The following is a 19,119-nucleotide window of genomic DNA, read 5'->3' on the forward strand; positions in this document are numbered from 1 at the left end:
GTTAACAGCTAACAGGAGTAGTTTCTCTCTGTCCTCATGGCCACTGTCTTATTTAAGCCCTCATTACTCTTAAACTTACTGACTGCTCTTCCTGCCCCAATTCTCTTTCCAAACCACCTTTTATGTTATTACCCAGCATTCTCTTTCTAAAGTCCCAGTCAGATCATGTTGTTTTTTTCTTTTCAGAAACTTGTCTTGGCTCTCCATTACCTTAGAATGTCTGAAATTTTAAACTGCAAATCCAGGGGTATTTATGATCTGGCTTCAAAGTACCTTTTTGTCCCAATCCTCTGCTTTTTTCCATATAAGTTTTTCTCCCTCCTCATCATTCTACCTACCCTTCCCTAAATATACAAGTCTTAGCTAACCTTCTGTATTTTTGCTCAAGCAACATCCTCTAAAGCATATGAGGACCAACCTCTGGACTTACAGTTAGATGCTTTGGTTCTGCTGTTTACAGGTGGCTGTGTGACCTTTAATATGTTATTTTGACATCTTTGAGCTTCAATTTTTTCTTAATTTCTTCATCTTCATAATGGTAATACCTACCTCACAGAGTTGTTAGGATTCATTCAGATAATGAATACAAAAGCATATTGTAAAATAAATGCATGGCAAACATGCATGGCATTATTTTCTACCCACCTCTACCTGTCAGTATGCTTTTGACTTCAAATAACAGAAATTCAACTGAAAATGTCTTAAACAATAAGGCAGCCAGTCGGGAGATAAGGCAGCTCCAGAGTTGGTTAATTCAGCAGCTCAGTTATGTCATCAGAGACACAAGTCATTCCATCCTCCTGCTTTGCTATTCATTATCTGTTGTTCTCTTTAACTTGGTCCCCTCATGGTAGTAAGATGACTGCTACTCTCTTGGTGACTTACTGTCACATGCAGACAACAGTGTTCAGAGGCAGAAAAGAGGAAGGTCCCTTTAGAATACTCCTTTTTAAGAGTGAGGAAATCTTTCTAGAAGCCTTCCCTATCTCCTCATCCCCAACCAACCTGCCCTCATGTTTTATTGATGAAAATTCTAGCATATGCTTATGCCTAAACCAATCATCGGTGGAAAAGAGAGTGAGCTCATCATAATTAGCTTAAACCAATCATGATCAGTTCAGTTCAGTCGCTCAGTCCTGTTTGACTCTTTGTGACCTCATGAACCGCAGCACGCCAGGCCTGCCTCTCCATCACCAACTCCTGGATTCCACCCAAACCCATGTCCACTGAGTCGGTGATGCCATCCAACCATCTTATCCCCTGTCGTCCCCTTCTTCCTGCCCTCAATCTTTCCCAGCATCAGGGTCTTTTCAAATGAGTCAGCTCTCTGCATCAGGTGGCCAGAGTATTGGAGTTTCAGCTTCAACATCAGTCCTTCCAATGAACACCCAGGACTGATCTCCTTTAGGATGGACTGGTTGGATCTCCTTGCAGTCCAAGGGACCACTCTCAAGAGTCTTCTCCAACACCACAGTTCAAAAGCATCAATTCTTTGGCACTCAGCTTTCTTTATAGTCCAACTCTCACATCCATATATGACCACTGGAAAAACCATAGTCTTGACTAGACAGACCTTTGTTGACAAAGTAATGTCTCTGCTTTTTAAAATGCTGTCTAGGTTGGTCATAACTTTCCTTCCAAGGAGTAAGCGTCTTTTAATTTCATGGCTGCAATCACCATCTGCAGTGATTTTGGAGCCCTCAAAAATAAAATCAGCTACTGTTTCCACTGTTTCCCCATCTGTTTGCCATGAAGTGATGGGACCGGATGCCATGATCTTAGTTTTCTGAATGCTGAGTTTTAAGCCAACTTTCCCCCTTTCCTCTTTCACCTTCATCAAGAGGCTCTTTAGTTCTTCTTCACTTTCTGCCATAAGGGTGGTGTCATCTGCATATCTGAGGTTATTGATATTTCTCCCAGCAATCTTGATTCCAGCTTGTGCTTCTTCCAGCCCAGTGTTTCTCATGATGTACTCTGCATGTAAGTTAAATAAGCAGGGTGACAATATACAGCCTTGACGTACTCCTTTTCCTATTTGGAACCAGTCTGTTGTTCCATGTCCAGTTCTAACTGTTGCTTCCTGACCTGCATATAGGTTTCTCGAGAGGCAGGTCAGGTGGCCTGGTATTCCCATCTCTTTCAGAGTTTTCCACAGTTTGTTGTGATCCACACAGTCAAAGGCTTTGACCTAGTCAGTAAAGCAGAAACAGATGTTTTTCTGGAACTCTCTTGCTTTTTCGATGATCCATTAGATGTTGGCAATTTGATCTCTGGTTCCTCTGCCTTTTCTAAAACCAGCTTAAACATCTGGAAGTTCACGGTTCACGTATTGCTGAAGCTTGGCTTGGAGAATTGTGAGCATTAGTTTCCTAGTGTGTGAGATGAGTGCAGCTGTGCAGTAGTTTGAGCATTCTTTGGTATTGCCTTTCTTTGGGATTGGAATGAAAACTGACCTTTTCCAGTCCTGTGACCACTGCTGAGTGTTCCAAATTTGCTGGCATATTGAGTGCAGCCCTTTCATAGCATTGTCTTTCAGGATTTGAAATAGCTCAACTGGAATTCCATAACCTCCACTAGCTTTAGTGATGCTTTCTAAGGCCCACTTGACTTCACATTCCAGGATGTCTGGCTCTAGGTGAGTGGTCACACCATGGTGATTATCTGGGTCATGAAGATCTTTTTTGTACAGTTCTTCTGTGTATTCCTGCCACCTCTTCTTAAAATCTTCTGCTTCTGTTAGGTCCCTACCATTTCTGTCCTTTATTGAGCCCATGATCATCCCCTGGTATTTGCTCCCACCTCTCCTAAAGGAACAGATGCTAAAAAAAAAAAAAAAAAGACAAAGTGGGAGCTTTGTTAGAGAGCGAAAGATTGCAATAGCACAATGTCTTTAGAGATGATCCTGGTTTATTAGGACAAGGAGGTAAGGAAGTAATAAGTAGTAGATTCAACATAAAGAGGAGTTGGGTTTTAGTGGGTCAAGATTTTAGTCAAACATCATACAAAATGATGGGAAAACAAATAGGGAGGAAAGAGTATGAAGCTTTTGTTTTTCTAGTTTTAACATTTGTTTTCATGTCTAAATAGGTATGCAGTGGAACTGATGAAGACCCTGATGATAAAAATGCACCATTTCGACAACGGCCGTTTTGCAAATATAAAGGACATACTGCTGATCTGCTTGATCTTTCCTGGTCTAAAGTAAGAATTTCTTATTTGAATATTGTATTCTGCATAACTTTTTAGGATAAGAAGAAATGTTTTATTTGTATGATTATCACCATCAAGTCTGAATCTCTGTAACTACTTTGTGGGAGTTACAAATTAATTGAAATTAAAAAAGAGAAATGATAGATTAGGCTAATAAGAAAATGTTTATGTTACTTAACAGCTTCTATCTGAATCTGTCTATATACTTATACTTCTTGCTTCTTTTATAAAGTAGTTTTGCAAAATAACTGTCCTCAGCAAAATGCATATGACTTCAACTACAAAGATGAAGTCTGACCTAGCCAATCAAGACTGTTTTGGAGCTAGTCTGCTACCTTCATGAAATTATTAATTTAGGTTTAACAATTATATTCTACAAATCAATGGTAAGTCTTCATTTTATGCTTTTTTTCCTTAGAGCAAGATTATTTTAGGAGTAGCGGGCTATTTTGCCACCAATCAAATGTCTTAGAAGTTTGCAAAGATTTTAAGAGATATTTTAAATTTCATTTAAGATATCTGAAACATGAAGCCATTTTTGGAATTTTTTTTAAAATTTTTACATTATTCAATATACTTCCCTTGTATTAAAATTTGTCAGTAATCAGAATCTAATATATATTAAGAATTTGTGGGGGAAAGTAATATTTAAAAGCCTTAAATTGAGAAGAGTCATCTGAGTTAACAAAATACTAGCAAGGATACTGGTAATGCCCATATATTTTAACTATGTCAGGAGAACTTCACGTATCACAAAGATATCACTGGTATGTATTGGCAAGTCGGATTCCCAGGTGGCTCAGTGATAAAGAATCTGACTGCCAATGCAGGAGATGTGGGTTCAACCCCTGGGTCAGGAAGATCCCCTGGAGAAGAGAATGGCAACTCGCTCTAGTATTCTTGCCTGGAAAATCTCATGGATGGAGGAGCCTGGTGGGCTTCCAAAGAGTTGGACATGACTGAGCGTGCACACATGCTAGCGAGTCAGGCTTCCCTGAGCTTCAGCTTTGAGTCACTCCACTTCTGAATTGCTGCACCTATCATATTTGTGTAGATATTATGGGTGCATTTCATAACATCTTTCTCTAACCTCCTGGAACAAGCTTGGGCCTCACCTGCTAGTCTAATTCTAAATTGAGCCCCAGTTGTACCTTTGTACTTCCCCCTTCACTCTAATCATGTTCATCTAGAATAAGAAGTACAAAGCACCTAATTGGGAACCCTACACTCATTTTACTGTCTTAGAGCAAGCCAGTATTTTTTGTGAAATGCAAAACTAACTGAAGAAATTAATTCTCCATTGACCACTGTATCAGTCAGGGTTCTCCAGAGTAACAGAATCAAGAGGAAATGCATACATCAGGAAGTTTATTTTAAGGAATTGGCTCACACGGTTGTGGGGCCAAGCAAGTTTAAAATCTGTAGGGCAGACTTTGAAAGCACAGCAGGTGTCATACTGGAGTCTTAAGGCAGAATTTCTTCTCCAGAAAACCTCAGTTTTGTTCTTAAGGCCTTCATCTGTCTGTGTGCTCTTCCCTTAAACTTTCTTGTTACTTAACTGTTTATGTATGTACATTTCTAGGTCTTATCGGCAATGAGATTCTAAGCCCCTCAAGAGTAGGGGTCTGACTTTCTTTACTGTTGTTTCTTTCAGTATCTAGCACAGTTGATATTTATAGGGGGCTTTCTGTTTGTTGAAAATTTATTTTGTGCCAGGTAGCAAGAATTACCTCGTTAGTTCTTTTTTTTTTTTTTTAACATTTACCTTCTTAGTGCTGTGAGGTGGATGCTATTTCATATTGTGGATTAGAAGACTGGGCCTCTGACCCATCCCAGATCACAAAACTAGTTATGGGTAGAACCTAGATCTGAATCTAATTTTTCTGACTCATAAGACCATGCTTAGTTCAAGAAAACTATTTAATTTTGTTTAGTTAATAAGTATTTATTGAACAAAAATCTCTTAGCATGATAGAACCACTTTTAGGGATGTCTTAGTATTTCTTTTGTATACTTAAACCAATGGACTGTTGGAAGAATTGAATAAATTCAGTTTTAATGAGCAGCAGACCATAGATTTAGTTTTTATACACTTGTTATTAAATATCAGGAAATATAAAGCAAACTGTATATACTCCTCAAAACTTCTGGAACTGAGTGGACCTTGAAAATGAATTGTTATTAGATGTTTCAAAAGTTATTATAAATCTTTCAAAATTCTATTTTTTCTATTATTTTGGTTTTATTTTATATTTTTATTTTTGGGTTTTTAGATTCTTTTCTCTTTTTTTTCTTTTTCTTTTTTCCTTTTTTTTCTTTTTTTTTCTCATGTCAAAGTTTTTAGTTGTAAGATATATCTTTATTTTAAAATAGGTATACCACATAAAATATACAGATTTTTACACTAGCCCAGATAGTATATATGTATCAGTACAGTAACATATCTGAATCCATATTTGTGCTTAGTCTTTTTACATTCAAAGATTAAAGAGTCTTTATTACTTTAAGCAAATAACAAAGCATCTCATTTTTCATAAGCACTCTGCACAGTAGTATAGTGGTTAGAGCCTGACCTAGAGCCAGACTACTCGGGTTCAAATTGCAGCTCTGCCACTGACAAGCTGTATAGTCTTAGACAAATTATGTAACCTCTCTACCTCAGTGTTCTCATTTGCAAAAGCAGATAATAATGTACATACCTCATAGGGTTGCTATATAGTGCTGAGAACAATGTTTAGCATATTGTAAGTACTCAGTAAATATCATCATTATTTCAATTTGTTTAGCACCTTTACTCATGCCAAAGAATACTAAGATTTCATTTGAGTTTCCTTGTTCAGCATAACTCATAGTTCTTCCCTTAAATAGATTTGTGTTTAGAAGTTAAAGAGCTTCAGCCAGCTGGAAGCTTTTGACAAATAGATGTTTGGTTTCTGGTGATGAGCCATCATAATGCCTAAGTCAGTTACACTACCCTCTTCTAGCTTTGAAAATTCTGAGACATTTAACAGTTTCTATTCTCTAATTTTCTTGCCTGAGGTGTGACAGGTGCACAATAACTTTTCATTTCCATGCTGCTTTGGATGGTGATCTTTTTGAAGGCATGTTAAGTGACAGTTAGGGAACTCATGTAAGTTAAAATTCACTAGTGTTATCAATGTGAAAATAACCGAAGTGATGCTAACTTCCAGTAGGTGCAGACTCCAGCGACTAAGGCACACCCTGGTCCTCTCTTGGCATCTTGCAAATTTCTTTCAATAGAAGTCATAAGATTCATCCTCATTTCAGAATATGTAATGTGAAAAAGTCTTAGAATCAAAGAAATATGGTATTTAACTATTTGGGGGGAAAATGGGATTGTCCAAGTGAATTGGATATCTTTTGTGCTGTCTGATCCTGCATATAACAGTAATAATAATAACAAAACTATTGAGGTACTAAAACTAAAAGTTCACTTTTATGGTGTAAATATTTTTTTATATGATGATAAAATAATCAATGTCAATTTCTCCATAGAACTACTTTCTGCTTTCTTCTTCAATGGATAAAACAGTCAGATTATGGCACATTTCCAGAAGAGAATGCCTTTGCTGTTTTCAGCATATAGATTTTGTCACTGCCATAGCTTTCCATCCGAGAGTAAGTGTTTACATGTTTTTTGTTATACTATGAGGAAGGTGAGGGAACCAGGTTTCTCTGGAGGATTTCTGGACTACAGAAAAAAAAATTATTAATAGCCATATAGTTTACAGCAACTTAATGTTTCATTCTGCTTTAGAAATAAGAAAGGAACTAAATATTGTACTAATCTGCATTAGAAGAGCTGGAAATATTATAGTCTAAATATCAATATACTAGTGAAAAGTCATCCCAAGTCTTTAATAAAACCTGCAGGGTATAAATAAATAAGATATCCTATTAAAGAGGAAAGAGGTTGGAGATGGTGGAAGAAGAAAATACAGCAGGTAAATAAGAAAGGGAAGCATATAGGCAGGAATAGTTAGTTGCAGGAGAGTCAGGAAGGGAAGAGATAAAGAAAAGGTTGAAAGTGGCAAAGACCAAAATTCATTACAAGATAGACTGAATTCCTGTTTCATATCTGGAAACATTGTGAATCTTGAGATCTCCTCTTACTCATTTTCAGTGTAGAAAATCCTGTAATATCTTTCTTCCAGAAGGAATTTCATATAATTTCAACTAAAGGAGAAAAGTCTACTATCATGGACTCCAGACCTATCTGATGCCCTTGTAAGATAGATCCACTAAAATGCATAAGGCTAGAGAAGTTTTAGTTCTTTGCAGCTGTAAGCACAGGGATGTCATGTGTTGGCACTGCTTCACCAGCTAGGTTGAAATAAGTGGAAGGCTTGAGCTGACCTTCGTTGACTTTCCCTCCCCTATGTTGGTGTATATGATTACATTTCCAATCATGTCCTCATCTCTATATGTTAATACCCGTTGTCTTTTTAATGCAGACTTTCAATTATATTCACATTTCTTTCTCTCTTTCCTCAGATTAAGAAAGAAGAATGACTTTTGTCTCTCAATATAATTTCCCTCCCTGGGCAGGCTTATAACATAGGCATTAATAAAGTACTTTATTAAGAACTTTTGAAAATTAAAGATGTTTAATCTGTGTTAACACCATATCAGTTTGACCATCAAGCTCTCGAGGCTTCTTTCTGAAAAATACCCCCATCCTGTCACCTAAGGATGCAACAGAAGAATGGATTTACCCCTGTCAGCAACTGTGAACAAAATCCCCCACCTCTATTTTAACTATAATGTATCAGTGTGGAAAGGGAGGGGTATTAGATGGTGATAGTTATCCATGTAGTACTTTATCATTAAGGTTTCTGTTTAGTCAGCAATTTTCCTATACCTCTATTTGGTTTTATTTTAGAAACCGAAAAGCCTTATTTCTAAAACTTCTACTTACCTGGAGAGTTTATGAGAGGGGCTGGGGAAGAATGGAGTGATGTTGACATTTTCCTTGGCAATATGACTGTATCAAATAATGTAACTTGGAAGGAAGCAGGGTTATAAAAGAAATAGCAAAATAGAGATACTCACACATATACACATGTGTATATGTGTATATAATGAATTGTAAGACAAAGACAAAGTATTTTTACTTGTTCAGCACTTCTACTGGTATACATTGAGTTGAGCCTACTATACCATATCTGTAAAAATACCTATTCTATGAAGGTTATCCTTGACAGGCTTCAGAAGTAGGTAAGAATAATAATCTTGAGTGGAAAAGAAAATCTGTTTCATGTTTTGGTGTCCTAATTATTTTATCTTATCTTTAATTCTTATGTTACCAAAAATTAGAGCAACTTTGTGATAGGCCTGGTTTAGTTTAGAACAAGGTTTCTAAACCTTGGCACTAATGGCATTTTGGGTTGGATAATTCTTTTTTGTAGAGAGAGGGAAGGCTGTCTTGTGCATTGTAGTGTGTTTAACAGCATTTCTGGGCTCTTCCCACTAGATGTCAGTAGCGCCCACCCCCTAAATTGTGACAATCAGAAATATCTCCAGACGTAGCTAGATGTCCCCTGTGGGGCCTGTTTGCCCCCATCTGAGAATCTTTGGTTTGAAATTGAAAATTTGGTTGAGAATTTAAATAGTGACGCGATTCTCTGCTGACGGGGTGTTGGAGTTCCAAAAATTAACTGGTTCTGTGAGCTAACTAACATTAGTTACTTTTTTATCCATGTATTTATTACATGTATCCCAAGGAAGGTATGGGCAAATGTACCATTATAGGGTAGTGTTTCCCAAAGCATGTTCCTTGAATGTGCTAGCCCTGCTAGGTGTCCCTACCTGATCCCCTGCCAACCCCTCGCAGAAAGATTCAGAACACATATTAACAGAGAACCCAGAATTTCTCAAACTTATTTGATCACAAAACACTTCTACATGATACTTACTCCATTGTCTGTTAACATCTGTTCTTTGGGAAAAGCAGTTTAAGGATATGATAAATGATTAGAACCTCATTTCTCAAAAATGAATATTGAGGTTTCTAATTGTTATTTTTAGTGAATAAAATAATGCTTACTTTAATATTTTTAAAATAAAATCTTACATATTTTAACATTTATTTCTAATAGACTTGACGTATTGATTTTGCTGATTAGTTTTTCTTCATGTGGTAAAATGAAAGCTTCCTCTTTTGCCACCTTTTTAGGATGACAGGTATTTTCTAAGTGGGTCTTTGGATGGAAAGCTCCGCCTTTGGAACATACCTGACAAAAAAGTGGCTTTGTGGAATGAAGTAGATGGTCAAACAAAATTGATCACAGCTGCAAATTTCTGTCAGAATGGCAAATATGCAGTGATTGGAACATACGATGGAAGGTGTATTTTCTATGATACAGAGGTAAATGACAATCTTGTATAAATTACATACTTGAATACTTGGAAGACCCTTTTGTGGTTTGGAATAAGTTGGTGTATCCTCCCTGGACTTTAACTGCCTTATCTGTAAATTGGGACAAATAATATTAATACCATGTTTGTCTGTGAGTTGGCTCAGATGATCTTTGAGGTTCTAATTCTGATCTTTTTAAATTGTGGTTTCCTTTTAGCATTTGAAATACCACACACAGATACATGTCCGATCTACTAGAGGGCGCAACAAGGTTGGAAGAAAAATTACTGGCATTGAGCCTTTACCTGGAGAAAATAAGGTACTAAGTATTCAAAACCATCTCTCTCCACACTATATATAGACTCCTGAAAGTAAGTTCTTCATATCTTGGCTAAGAATATATTTCCTTTCTTATGGAATATTGCTTTTTCTAGTTTTGAGGTATATTCTATATTTGTGTAACACCCTTTTTTGGTTGTACCTTAACACAGATTAAATGGTGGTATTTTTAACTTTTCCTTTGATTTGTTTTTAGATACTGGTAACCTCAAATGACTCCAGAATCAGACTATATGATCTTAGAGATTTGTCGCTGTCCATGAAGTATAAAGGTTATGTCAACAGCAGCAGCCAGATCAAAGCAAGTTTCAGGTAAATTGGCAATGAGGAATTCCCCATAGAGATCACAATATTTCTCCCCTACTCCCATTTTTCCATTGATCTATACCTTATGTTTATATGTTTATGTATAATGGTGTTAGTTACTTTGGATTTTTACAACTGGTATCTCATATTATCAATCATACAGAACTTACCTTATCCACCTGTTTGGTAGAGTTAGAATTGCTCCTTCTCTGCTGATGAGGAAGCAACATCCAGAAAATTAAGTAATTTGCCTTAAGTCACAGTGGTAGTAGCAGAGCCAGGATTAGAAGACTCCCAGCTCCAGAATTTGTGCTTTTGTACTTTCATGTATGCTTTCTAAGAGGAGATTTATCCCACCACCACTCACCCTTGGCCTTTTAAGTACAGAAACTAATAAAGCATTTTGAGACCCTAAGGTACAATGTCCTGTATTTATACCTTTACATGTCATTATTATTTGAACTTTTAATTTAGGGTCTGCAGGCTCTCCTGAAATACCTACCTCTTCTTTCTTTATAGCCCTCTTTATTTCAGTCCTTTTCTTACCAGTTCTCTGTTTTTCTTGAACTACCCAGTAATTACCCAGTAATTTAATTAGTATTCAGCTTCTCTCTTTTATCTCTTAAGTAGACGTTCCTCCTGAGGGCTTCCCTGGCTCAGTGGTATAGGATCTGCCTGCAATGCAGGAGACACAGGTTCCATCCCTGGGTGGGGAAGATCCCCTGGAGAAGGAAATGGCAACCCACTCCAGTATTCTTGCCTGGGGAATCCCATGGACGGAGGAGCCTGGCGGGCCTGGTGTCACAGAGTCGTACATGACTTAGAGACAAAGCAGCAGCAACAGGCATTCCTCCCAGTGTGGGTTAACCCAGCACCAGTTACCTAGAACCTTGATGAACATACGAATGCCACTGGCCACCAATATCAACCATATCACCCATATCACCCATATCAATGTTTAGGGCCTCTGAAGTGAGGCTAGGAGTCTGTATTTCAGCAAGTTCTCTTAGATGTTTTCTTAGGTGGTTCAAACTAGGGAGCTCTGATAGAGAGAAACCCCTAAAAAGCCCCACAACTTTGATTCTTTTTCTTTCTTCCCTAAATTTAGCCATGATTTTAATTACCTTGTTAGTGGCTCAGAAGATAAGTATGTTTATATCTGGAGTACTTACCATGACTTAAGCAAGTTTACTTCAGTCAGGAGAGATCGTAATGACTTTTGGGAAGGTATTAAAGGTAAGCAAATGCCCAGTTTGGTGTGTCTTTTAAATAAATAAAGTTAAAATGAAGATATATTATAGGTAAATTTGTATAGGCGTTATTTCAGAGAGAGAGTTTGGCAGTTTTAACTGCTTTCAGTTTGTATTGGCTTTGTTTGACTTTTCTATACCAAGGAAGAACTTATACTTGTATAAAATTTGAGACATCATGGAATCTCAGAACTTGTATGTGGTTTTGGTTTTTTTTTTAAGAAAATATTTTTGAGTTTTAAATAGTTCTGAGTTACTTATCTCTTCATTTCTAAAGATAATTGTATAGAACATACACTATTATATTTTTTGCATATTATACTTTTTATCTTGATGTTTAGAATCAAGCTTATTAGTTATCCTAAAGTCGATTTTTTTTTACAGCACATAATGCAGTTGTTACATCAGCTATCTTTGCTCCAAACCCAAGTTTGATGTTGTCTTTGGATGTGCAATCTGAAAAATCAGAAGGAAATGAAAAAGGTGAAGATGCTGAAGTGTTGGAAACCATGCCCTCTGGTAGGTACCTGTGTTTTATTTGTCCTTCATGCTCTCTGATCAGCCTTTAGTAGCTTCATTGATCTATGAGTATTATGAGGTCTTCATGAATATGAAGAATATTTCTTGTATACAACATAATGGTTGACAGATATTCATTTCTGAACGTTTTGGTAACATAATTCTTGGAGGTTTTACTTCTCTTAAATTCACCTGGGAATTAAAAATGAAAATTTTGAAAGGTTGTAATTTTTTTATGAACAGTTGTTCTCTTTAGAGAAATGCAAACAAGACATAAATATATACAAAATATATCACCTTTCTCTTCCACTACAGTATCATCTCTGTGAGGACACAGATTTTATGTATTTTATTTATTGTTGTAGTGCCAGTGCCTAGCCCAGTGCTTGCCTGCATATGGTAGATGCTTAATAAAGAATTACTGAAAAAGTGAGTTAAACCAAAATGAAAGCAGTATTCTTTTCTCTTGCCACAAATTTATAGCTTCTCATAGATAGCTCTTGGGTTGACCAAAAAGTTTGTTTGGGTTTTTCCCTCATATCCAGTGGAAAAACCTGAATGAAGTTTTTGGTCAACCCAACATCTCCAAGCGTGTAATAAGGCTTTAATAATGAAGAGTCCTTTCAGTTATATAAAATGCTCAGATTAGGAAGTGAAAAGAAACCATCAAGTAGTAGTGAGTGCCAATTATATAAAAATTATTTTCCTGTTAATTCTTTTTTTTTCTGTTAATTCTTAAGAACAAGATAAAGCCATGTGAATTTGGACCAGTTGTTAACAAAAACAGTTTGTATTGTTACACTCGATTGCAGAATATTTTAGTAAATGCGTTTTCTCACTTTAGAGACTACACCAGGTCTTGAAGAGTGTTATAAAGACACAGCAATACATACAGTGTACCAAGAGTGCTTCTAAAATTATTTGAATATTTAAAAGTTCTCAAGCATGTTTATTTAATCTCAAGCAGTTTCCCTTGTGGTATTGTTTGCACTCTACACTGCACTAAATACACTATTTCTTCTGTCTGTGAAGCAAAATTTTGATACCAAAGACAAGCTTCAGTCTAGCACTTCTTTCAATTACATGATTTAAAAATAAACCAACTCAGAATTATTACACCTTTACTAAATGCCTGTTTGGAAATATTTCTTTTCATTTTTTTTCCCTCACAGTCAAATCCTGTTTCTCTCTTCTAAATTAAGTCGTTTGGTTGGGTTTTTTCTTTTCTTTTTGTCCAATGATTCCTTTTTACACTCTGTACATTCCCCTACATATTGCACAGAAAATTCTAGCTTTTTAAACTATTTGAGGAAAAATGGAAAGTGCTTTTTTTTAGACTTCTCAAAACCGCACAGTATTAACATTGTTCAGTTACCACTTCGCTGGGTCCTTTTTAAAGAGGCACAACTTTGGATCATACTCAGATTTGTGTTTGCTATTTTCTACCTGTGTAGGTATATTCTAAGAATACTCTCAAACCCAGGGTATGAGATCATAAAGTATATCTGATTGCCCTCCTCTTTATTCCTGACATATTTGACTATTTAAGCTTCCATTTTCCTCATGTTTAAAATGGTGATAATACCTCATTGATAAGGTTTTGATATGGGCAGAAGACCTAAATGACATTTTTTCAAAGAAGACATACAGATGGCCAACAGGCACATGATAAGATGTTCCATATCACTAATTATTAGAGAAATGCAAGTCAAAGGTACAGTATACACACACACACACACACACACACACACACAGAAATATTACTCACCCATTAAAAAGAATGAAATAATGCCACTTGCAGCAATATGGATGGACCTAACGATTATATTAAGTGAAGTAAGTCAGACAGACAAAGATAAGTATGATAGCATTTATATATGAAATCTAAAAAATAGTACCAGTGAACTTACAAAACAGAAACAGACTCACAGACATAGAAAACAAACTTATAGTTACCAAAAAGGAAGAGGAGAGGGAGAAATTATGAGTACGGGTTTAACAGATGCACACTACCTTATATAAAATATATATAACAAAGATTTACTATATAGCACAGGGAACATATTCAATATCTTGTAACAACCTATAATGGAAAAAATATATATGTACATATATGTGTGTGCATGCTAAGTCATTTTAGTTGTGCCCAACTCTGTGCGACCCTATGGACTGCAGCCTGCCAGGCTTCTCTGCCCATGGGGTTTTCTGGGCAAGAACACTGGTGTAGGTTGCCATACCTTCTTACAGGGGATCTTCCCAACCCAGGGGTCGAACCCATGTCTCTTACATCTACCTGCATTGGCAAGCGGGTCCAATACCACTAGTGCCACGTGGGAAGCTCATGTACATATTTATGTACCTCCAAGTGTATGCATGTCTCAATCACTTTTCTGAACAACTGAAACTAACACAGTATTGTAAATCAACTATACTTCAATTTTTAAAAAGATACAGCTGAAAACTAAAAAAAGAAACAAGGTTGTGATAAGAATTAAAGATAACACATGCATCTAGCAAAATGCCTGACGTGTAATAGATATTATCATCTTCATTATATAGTATCTTATAAAACATTTTTATATTTATATATATGATGATTTCTTTTCTTCTCCAGCCTCTCTGATATCTGTCAGTTGTTTGCTGCTGCTTCTGCTGCATGATGGTACTTTGAGATAAATGAAAAGTGTATTAGGAATGTTCAAAGGTTTAGCATATGTTTTTAGCAAATCTAAGTGAAACCATTTTGTCTAACTCATCCTGTACACAACTGTCCATTTAAAGTTTGGATTATCTGCTTCCTCACAAGTCAGCACTTCTTAAGTCTACAATTTTTGCCTGTGCATAATCGTTAACCTGAATTTTGTTTGTTAAATGTTTTTACCGGCAAACGTAAGAGGTAAGCATTTTTGCCATTCAGCATAGCTACATAGTTCTTCAGTATGGACTGGAAAGGCAAAAGGTGTTGTCAGCATTCACAGAGCAATCATGTGTACTGCATTTCATGGCAGTTCCAGTATGTCTGCTGTACAGTAAACCTTACTGTCAATCTCATTAGTGAACCCTGTTAGCAAAAGACTTGCCCAGCTGATCCCATCTTGCCAACACTCCAGTCCTGGGGCTGAATAATACACTAGCCTCTTGCTGTGAGGGCTTCTCTGATGGCCCAGATAGTAAAGAATCTGCCTGCAATGCAGGAGACCCAGGTTCAATCCCTGGCTCAGGAAGATTCCCCTGGAGGAACGCACAGCAACCCATTCCAGTATTCTTCTTGCCTGGAGAATCCCATGGACAGAGGAGCCTGGTGAGCTGTAGTCCATCGGGTCGCAAAGAGTTGGACACGACTAAGTGACTAACACACACACACTCTTGCCATGAAATGAAGAATTAGACAATTTAGAGGCCTTGGCTGCCTGGGACGAAATCCAGGCATCCAGGCCCCAAGGGGCCATAATCTCCCTATGCCAGGAAAAGAGCAGCTAAGACAAGGTAAAGTGGAATTGAGCCTCAGAGAGGATGAAAGGATTACGGGAGCAAGCCAGGAAATAGACTGAAAAGGCGGGGAGAGGTTCTTCCCACCCCAGAGGTTGAGGGTCATGGGCATGTGACAGGCTGGTAGCAGCAGACTTCATATTCCTTTAAAATCAATGAAAAACTTTTTTTTATGCTTTTAAGGTATTATGAAGACAGACAACACAGAAGTTCTTCTCTCTGCTGACTTCACTGGAGCAATCAAAGTGTTTATTAACAAAAGGAAAAATGTATCTTAATTTGAAATGACATTTAAAATAAACATATCAGTAAGTTTCTGTATGTACCAGGACTGAAAAAAATCATAGTGTTTCAGGTTAACATCCTTTTTTTAAATTTTTATTGGAAGTTGTTCAAATATAATATATTTTTTGAGAGGCAGTGTTAATGATCTAGTAAACTCTGGATTGATAGACTAGAAAGGAATGTAGCTAGAATAACATTGCCAAACATTAGGCTTTACATTTTGTTACGTTTGTGTTTTTGTTATATAATTGTGAACATGCACAGGTTTCTGCATGAAAATATATTAATATATTAATCACATGTGTGTGCCTTTTGGTTACATGCACTAAATCTAACAGAGTTAAATTATTTCAGTGGCTCTTTTGGCCTCTTATTGAGGAGGAGTGTCTTGTTTCTAGCTTAAATAATTTCTTTTGCACAAAATTTCATTTTTAAGAGAAGTGGTATCTTTTGACTGAGTTATTGTTTTAAAAATGTTATATAGGTTTTCAGTAGGTCAACAACCATGTGTAAATGGTTTTTATAAATTTCTCAATTTGGGGACGATTTTTTTTGTGTGTGTGGTCTAAATTGTGGACTTAAGATTCTTTTCTTTGTATGTGTATATATAATTTTTTTTTTTTTGCCACACTGGAGCACAATGTTTCTATGTAAAGAATTCTTTTCATTCTTTATCCATGAGCACCAGGCTTTGCTCACTTAAAAAAAATTAAGCCGCATTAAGGAGTGAGTCTTCTTTTTTACAATAATGTAAAAATGGACTGTTTACATTTTTTTAAAGCATTGTAGTTTTAAAAATTAAGCTGTTTTGTTTTGTGTTGTTAAATTTGGAAGCCTTTGTAAATATTGATAATGTACCAATGAAATAACATCTGGGGTTGATGGAACCCTAATAATGTTGTTGATGGTTAGCATATGTTTCTGAAAATTAAATATGTATTATTAAAAGTTGGTGGCCAAAAATTGTTAAACATGTGATTTTATTTTCCAATGACTTAAGTAACTTGAGAAATGTAAGAAAATAAAAGTCTTGTTATATAATTTGATTTTTAGCAAGCAGAGATCAAATTTTGGACCCCTAAATTATAATGCATTAGCTACATACCTTTAAGAAAAATAGTTTTTAATTCTAGTTCTAAAATGAACACTGCTACCAGTTCATCTCTATGCTTATAACATTCTTTACTGCAGTGGTTTTCAGTATGTAAGTGAGAAGCTGAGGAGCCATGATCATATCCTTATTAATCAGCATAGTCTTGAGTGTCCTGGATTTTCTAGTTCATTCCGTATTGTTTATCTTGGTTTTATTTCTATGCTGCTTTCTTCCTCTTCCCAGCGACATGCTTCCTCCTTCCTCTCCTCCCACCTCCCTCACTATCCTCTCCCCACCTCTCTGCTCACTTTCCTGTACTCTGCCTGACAGATCAAGTTGTTATGCCATTGGCTTTCTAACTGGTCTCTTTCTTAGTCTCAAGGTCTGGATGGCAGTGGAATTGGTCTGGTGTCTCAGAGAACTCAGTGTATTCAACTCTCTGAGGCTGCTTGGGTTTCACTGACTTCTGCCTGATGCCTCGTAGTCTTGCTGTGGTGCTGGATGTTTCAACTGCATATAATCGGGGTGTTGCCATATGAATATTTCCTGATGGGTTTTATGTGGTTTCTTGAACAAAAAGGCAAAGGCAAAATAGTTGGGATGCAAGCTTAAGAGAATAATACTGATACTTCTAAATTTAATTTTTAAAATGTTGGTTTATCATTATATAAATATGCTGCAAAGTTACAAGTCAGAAAGTGAGTTTGAAAAGGTAGCATCAAGATGTATGTAAAGAAAAATTGAACAGTATTTTTCCCTAAAATGAACTGTATTAGAAACTCACTGTATTAAGTGGTGTGGTATTATTGGAAGGAGCACAGATTCTAGAATTAGATAAACTTAGATTTGGTTTCCTCTGTGAGCACCTTCCTTGGGCATGTTATTTTATATTAATTTCCATGTCCTTATCTGCAGTATGAGAATATCTCACTGAAATCATAAGGATTTAGTGAAAATCATGTATATGTAAAACTTCGTACCTAGCTAGTACTCAATAGACATACATTTCTCACTGCATTTCCCGAATCCCTCAGTACACTTCTAGACCAAAAAAAAGGGAGGGGAGGATGTGGAAGCACTTTTCAGATACTGATATTTCATGGATGAATATATATTTTTTTGATGAATAGTATTTTAAGGATTGACAATAGGGCACCAGCCCTTTTTTATCAACTCAACACTTTAAAAAACTTCCACCATTTATTTGTTATTTAGTTGCTAAGTCATGTCTGACTTGTGACCCAATGGACTATAACCCGCCAGGCTCCTCTGTCCATGAAATTTTCTAGGCAAGAATACTCAGTGGGTTGCCATTTCCTTCTCCAGTGGATCTTCCCTACCCAGAGATCGAACCTGCATCTCCTGCTTAGCAGGTGGATTCTTTACCACTGAGCCACCTGGGAAGCCACCATCATAAAAGAGAGAACATTTTAATACTAAAAAAAGTCAAGCACAATCTTATCTTAGGGCAACAGTCTATTAAAGTGAATAAACCTAGCTTTTGAAAAAAGTAACCATATTTTCTTATTTTCCCTTTCTCTGGTGAAAATTTTATCACCGAGTTAGTGTGGCTACCTAAATAAGTTTAAAGCCACATTTCATTAAAAACTCTTTGAAGAGTCATAACAAGCCTTCCCTTGCCTTTATCTTGTTTACATTAATTGGAATTAAAATATGAATGACAACATAATTTAGCATGCCATTTTCTCTGGTCTTTCACATTATACAGCTAAGCAGTTGCTTTTTATTCTTTGAAATACATGTATAACATTAATATATCCATTCCCCAAATTCCAATTTCAAATTTTGAGAGCCAGCTCTCCTTGCTGATATGAAAAAATCAAATTTTTGGAATTTTTTAAGTCTTTATTATGGGATTCAGGATAAAAATATGTTTGGGATTTAATATTTCCCCATAAGTTTTCAAAAGAAAATCATGCCCAGTTTCACTAGTTTCTAGTTTCCTGCCTTGCTTCTGCATTAGCATTTGTTTATTGAACATCTCCTATGTACAGACCATTGCTGGGACTAGAGAAGAATAAGACAGCATCTTGTGCCAGAAGAGCTCACAGTCTGATGGAGAAGGTGGCCACAGAAACAAGCAAGAGACTTGCAACTGTCTCATGGCTGTAGCCCTAGGAATGCCCCTTCTCATCCTATTCCCAATCTCTGTTTTTTTTTTGCTTCCTAGTAACTCATGACAGCCACTTAACTTTCAGGCCAGTCTTTGTTCATCTAATAGTACAAGT

General features: G+C 36.4%; 1 protein-coding gene across 1 annotated transcript in view; it reads left to right on the top strand.

Annotated features, from left to right (window-relative positions):
* Nucleotides 1-16,745, top strand: part of WDR44 (WD repeat domain 44) — an 82,930-nt gene extending 66,185 nt beyond the window's left edge. The window contains exons 13-20 of the mRNA XM_043458390.1: nucleotides 3,088-3,201; nucleotides 6,727-6,849; nucleotides 9,407-9,598; nucleotides 9,807-9,908; nucleotides 10,125-10,240; nucleotides 11,343-11,470; nucleotides 11,869-12,003; nucleotides 15,676-16,745. Of these exons, the coding sequence (XP_043314325.1) occupies nucleotides 3,088-3,201; nucleotides 6,727-6,849; nucleotides 9,407-9,598; nucleotides 9,807-9,908; nucleotides 10,125-10,240; nucleotides 11,343-11,470; nucleotides 11,869-12,003; nucleotides 15,676-15,770 (1,005 nt within the window). The 3' untranslated portion in view covers nucleotides 15,771-16,745. The remainder of the gene's footprint in view (nucleotides 1-3,087; nucleotides 3,202-6,726; nucleotides 6,850-9,406; nucleotides 9,599-9,806; nucleotides 9,909-10,124; nucleotides 10,241-11,342; nucleotides 11,471-11,868; nucleotides 12,004-15,675) is intronic.
* Nucleotides 16,746-19,119: the final 2,374 nt, after the last annotated feature.

The sequence above is a fragment of the Cervus canadensis genome, chromosome X (genome assembly GCF_019320065.1).
Source record: "Cervus canadensis isolate Bull #8, Minnesota chromosome X, ASM1932006v1, whole genome shotgun sequence".
NCBI classification, from domain to species: Eukaryota; Metazoa; Chordata; class Mammalia; order Artiodactyla; family Cervidae; genus Cervus; species Cervus canadensis.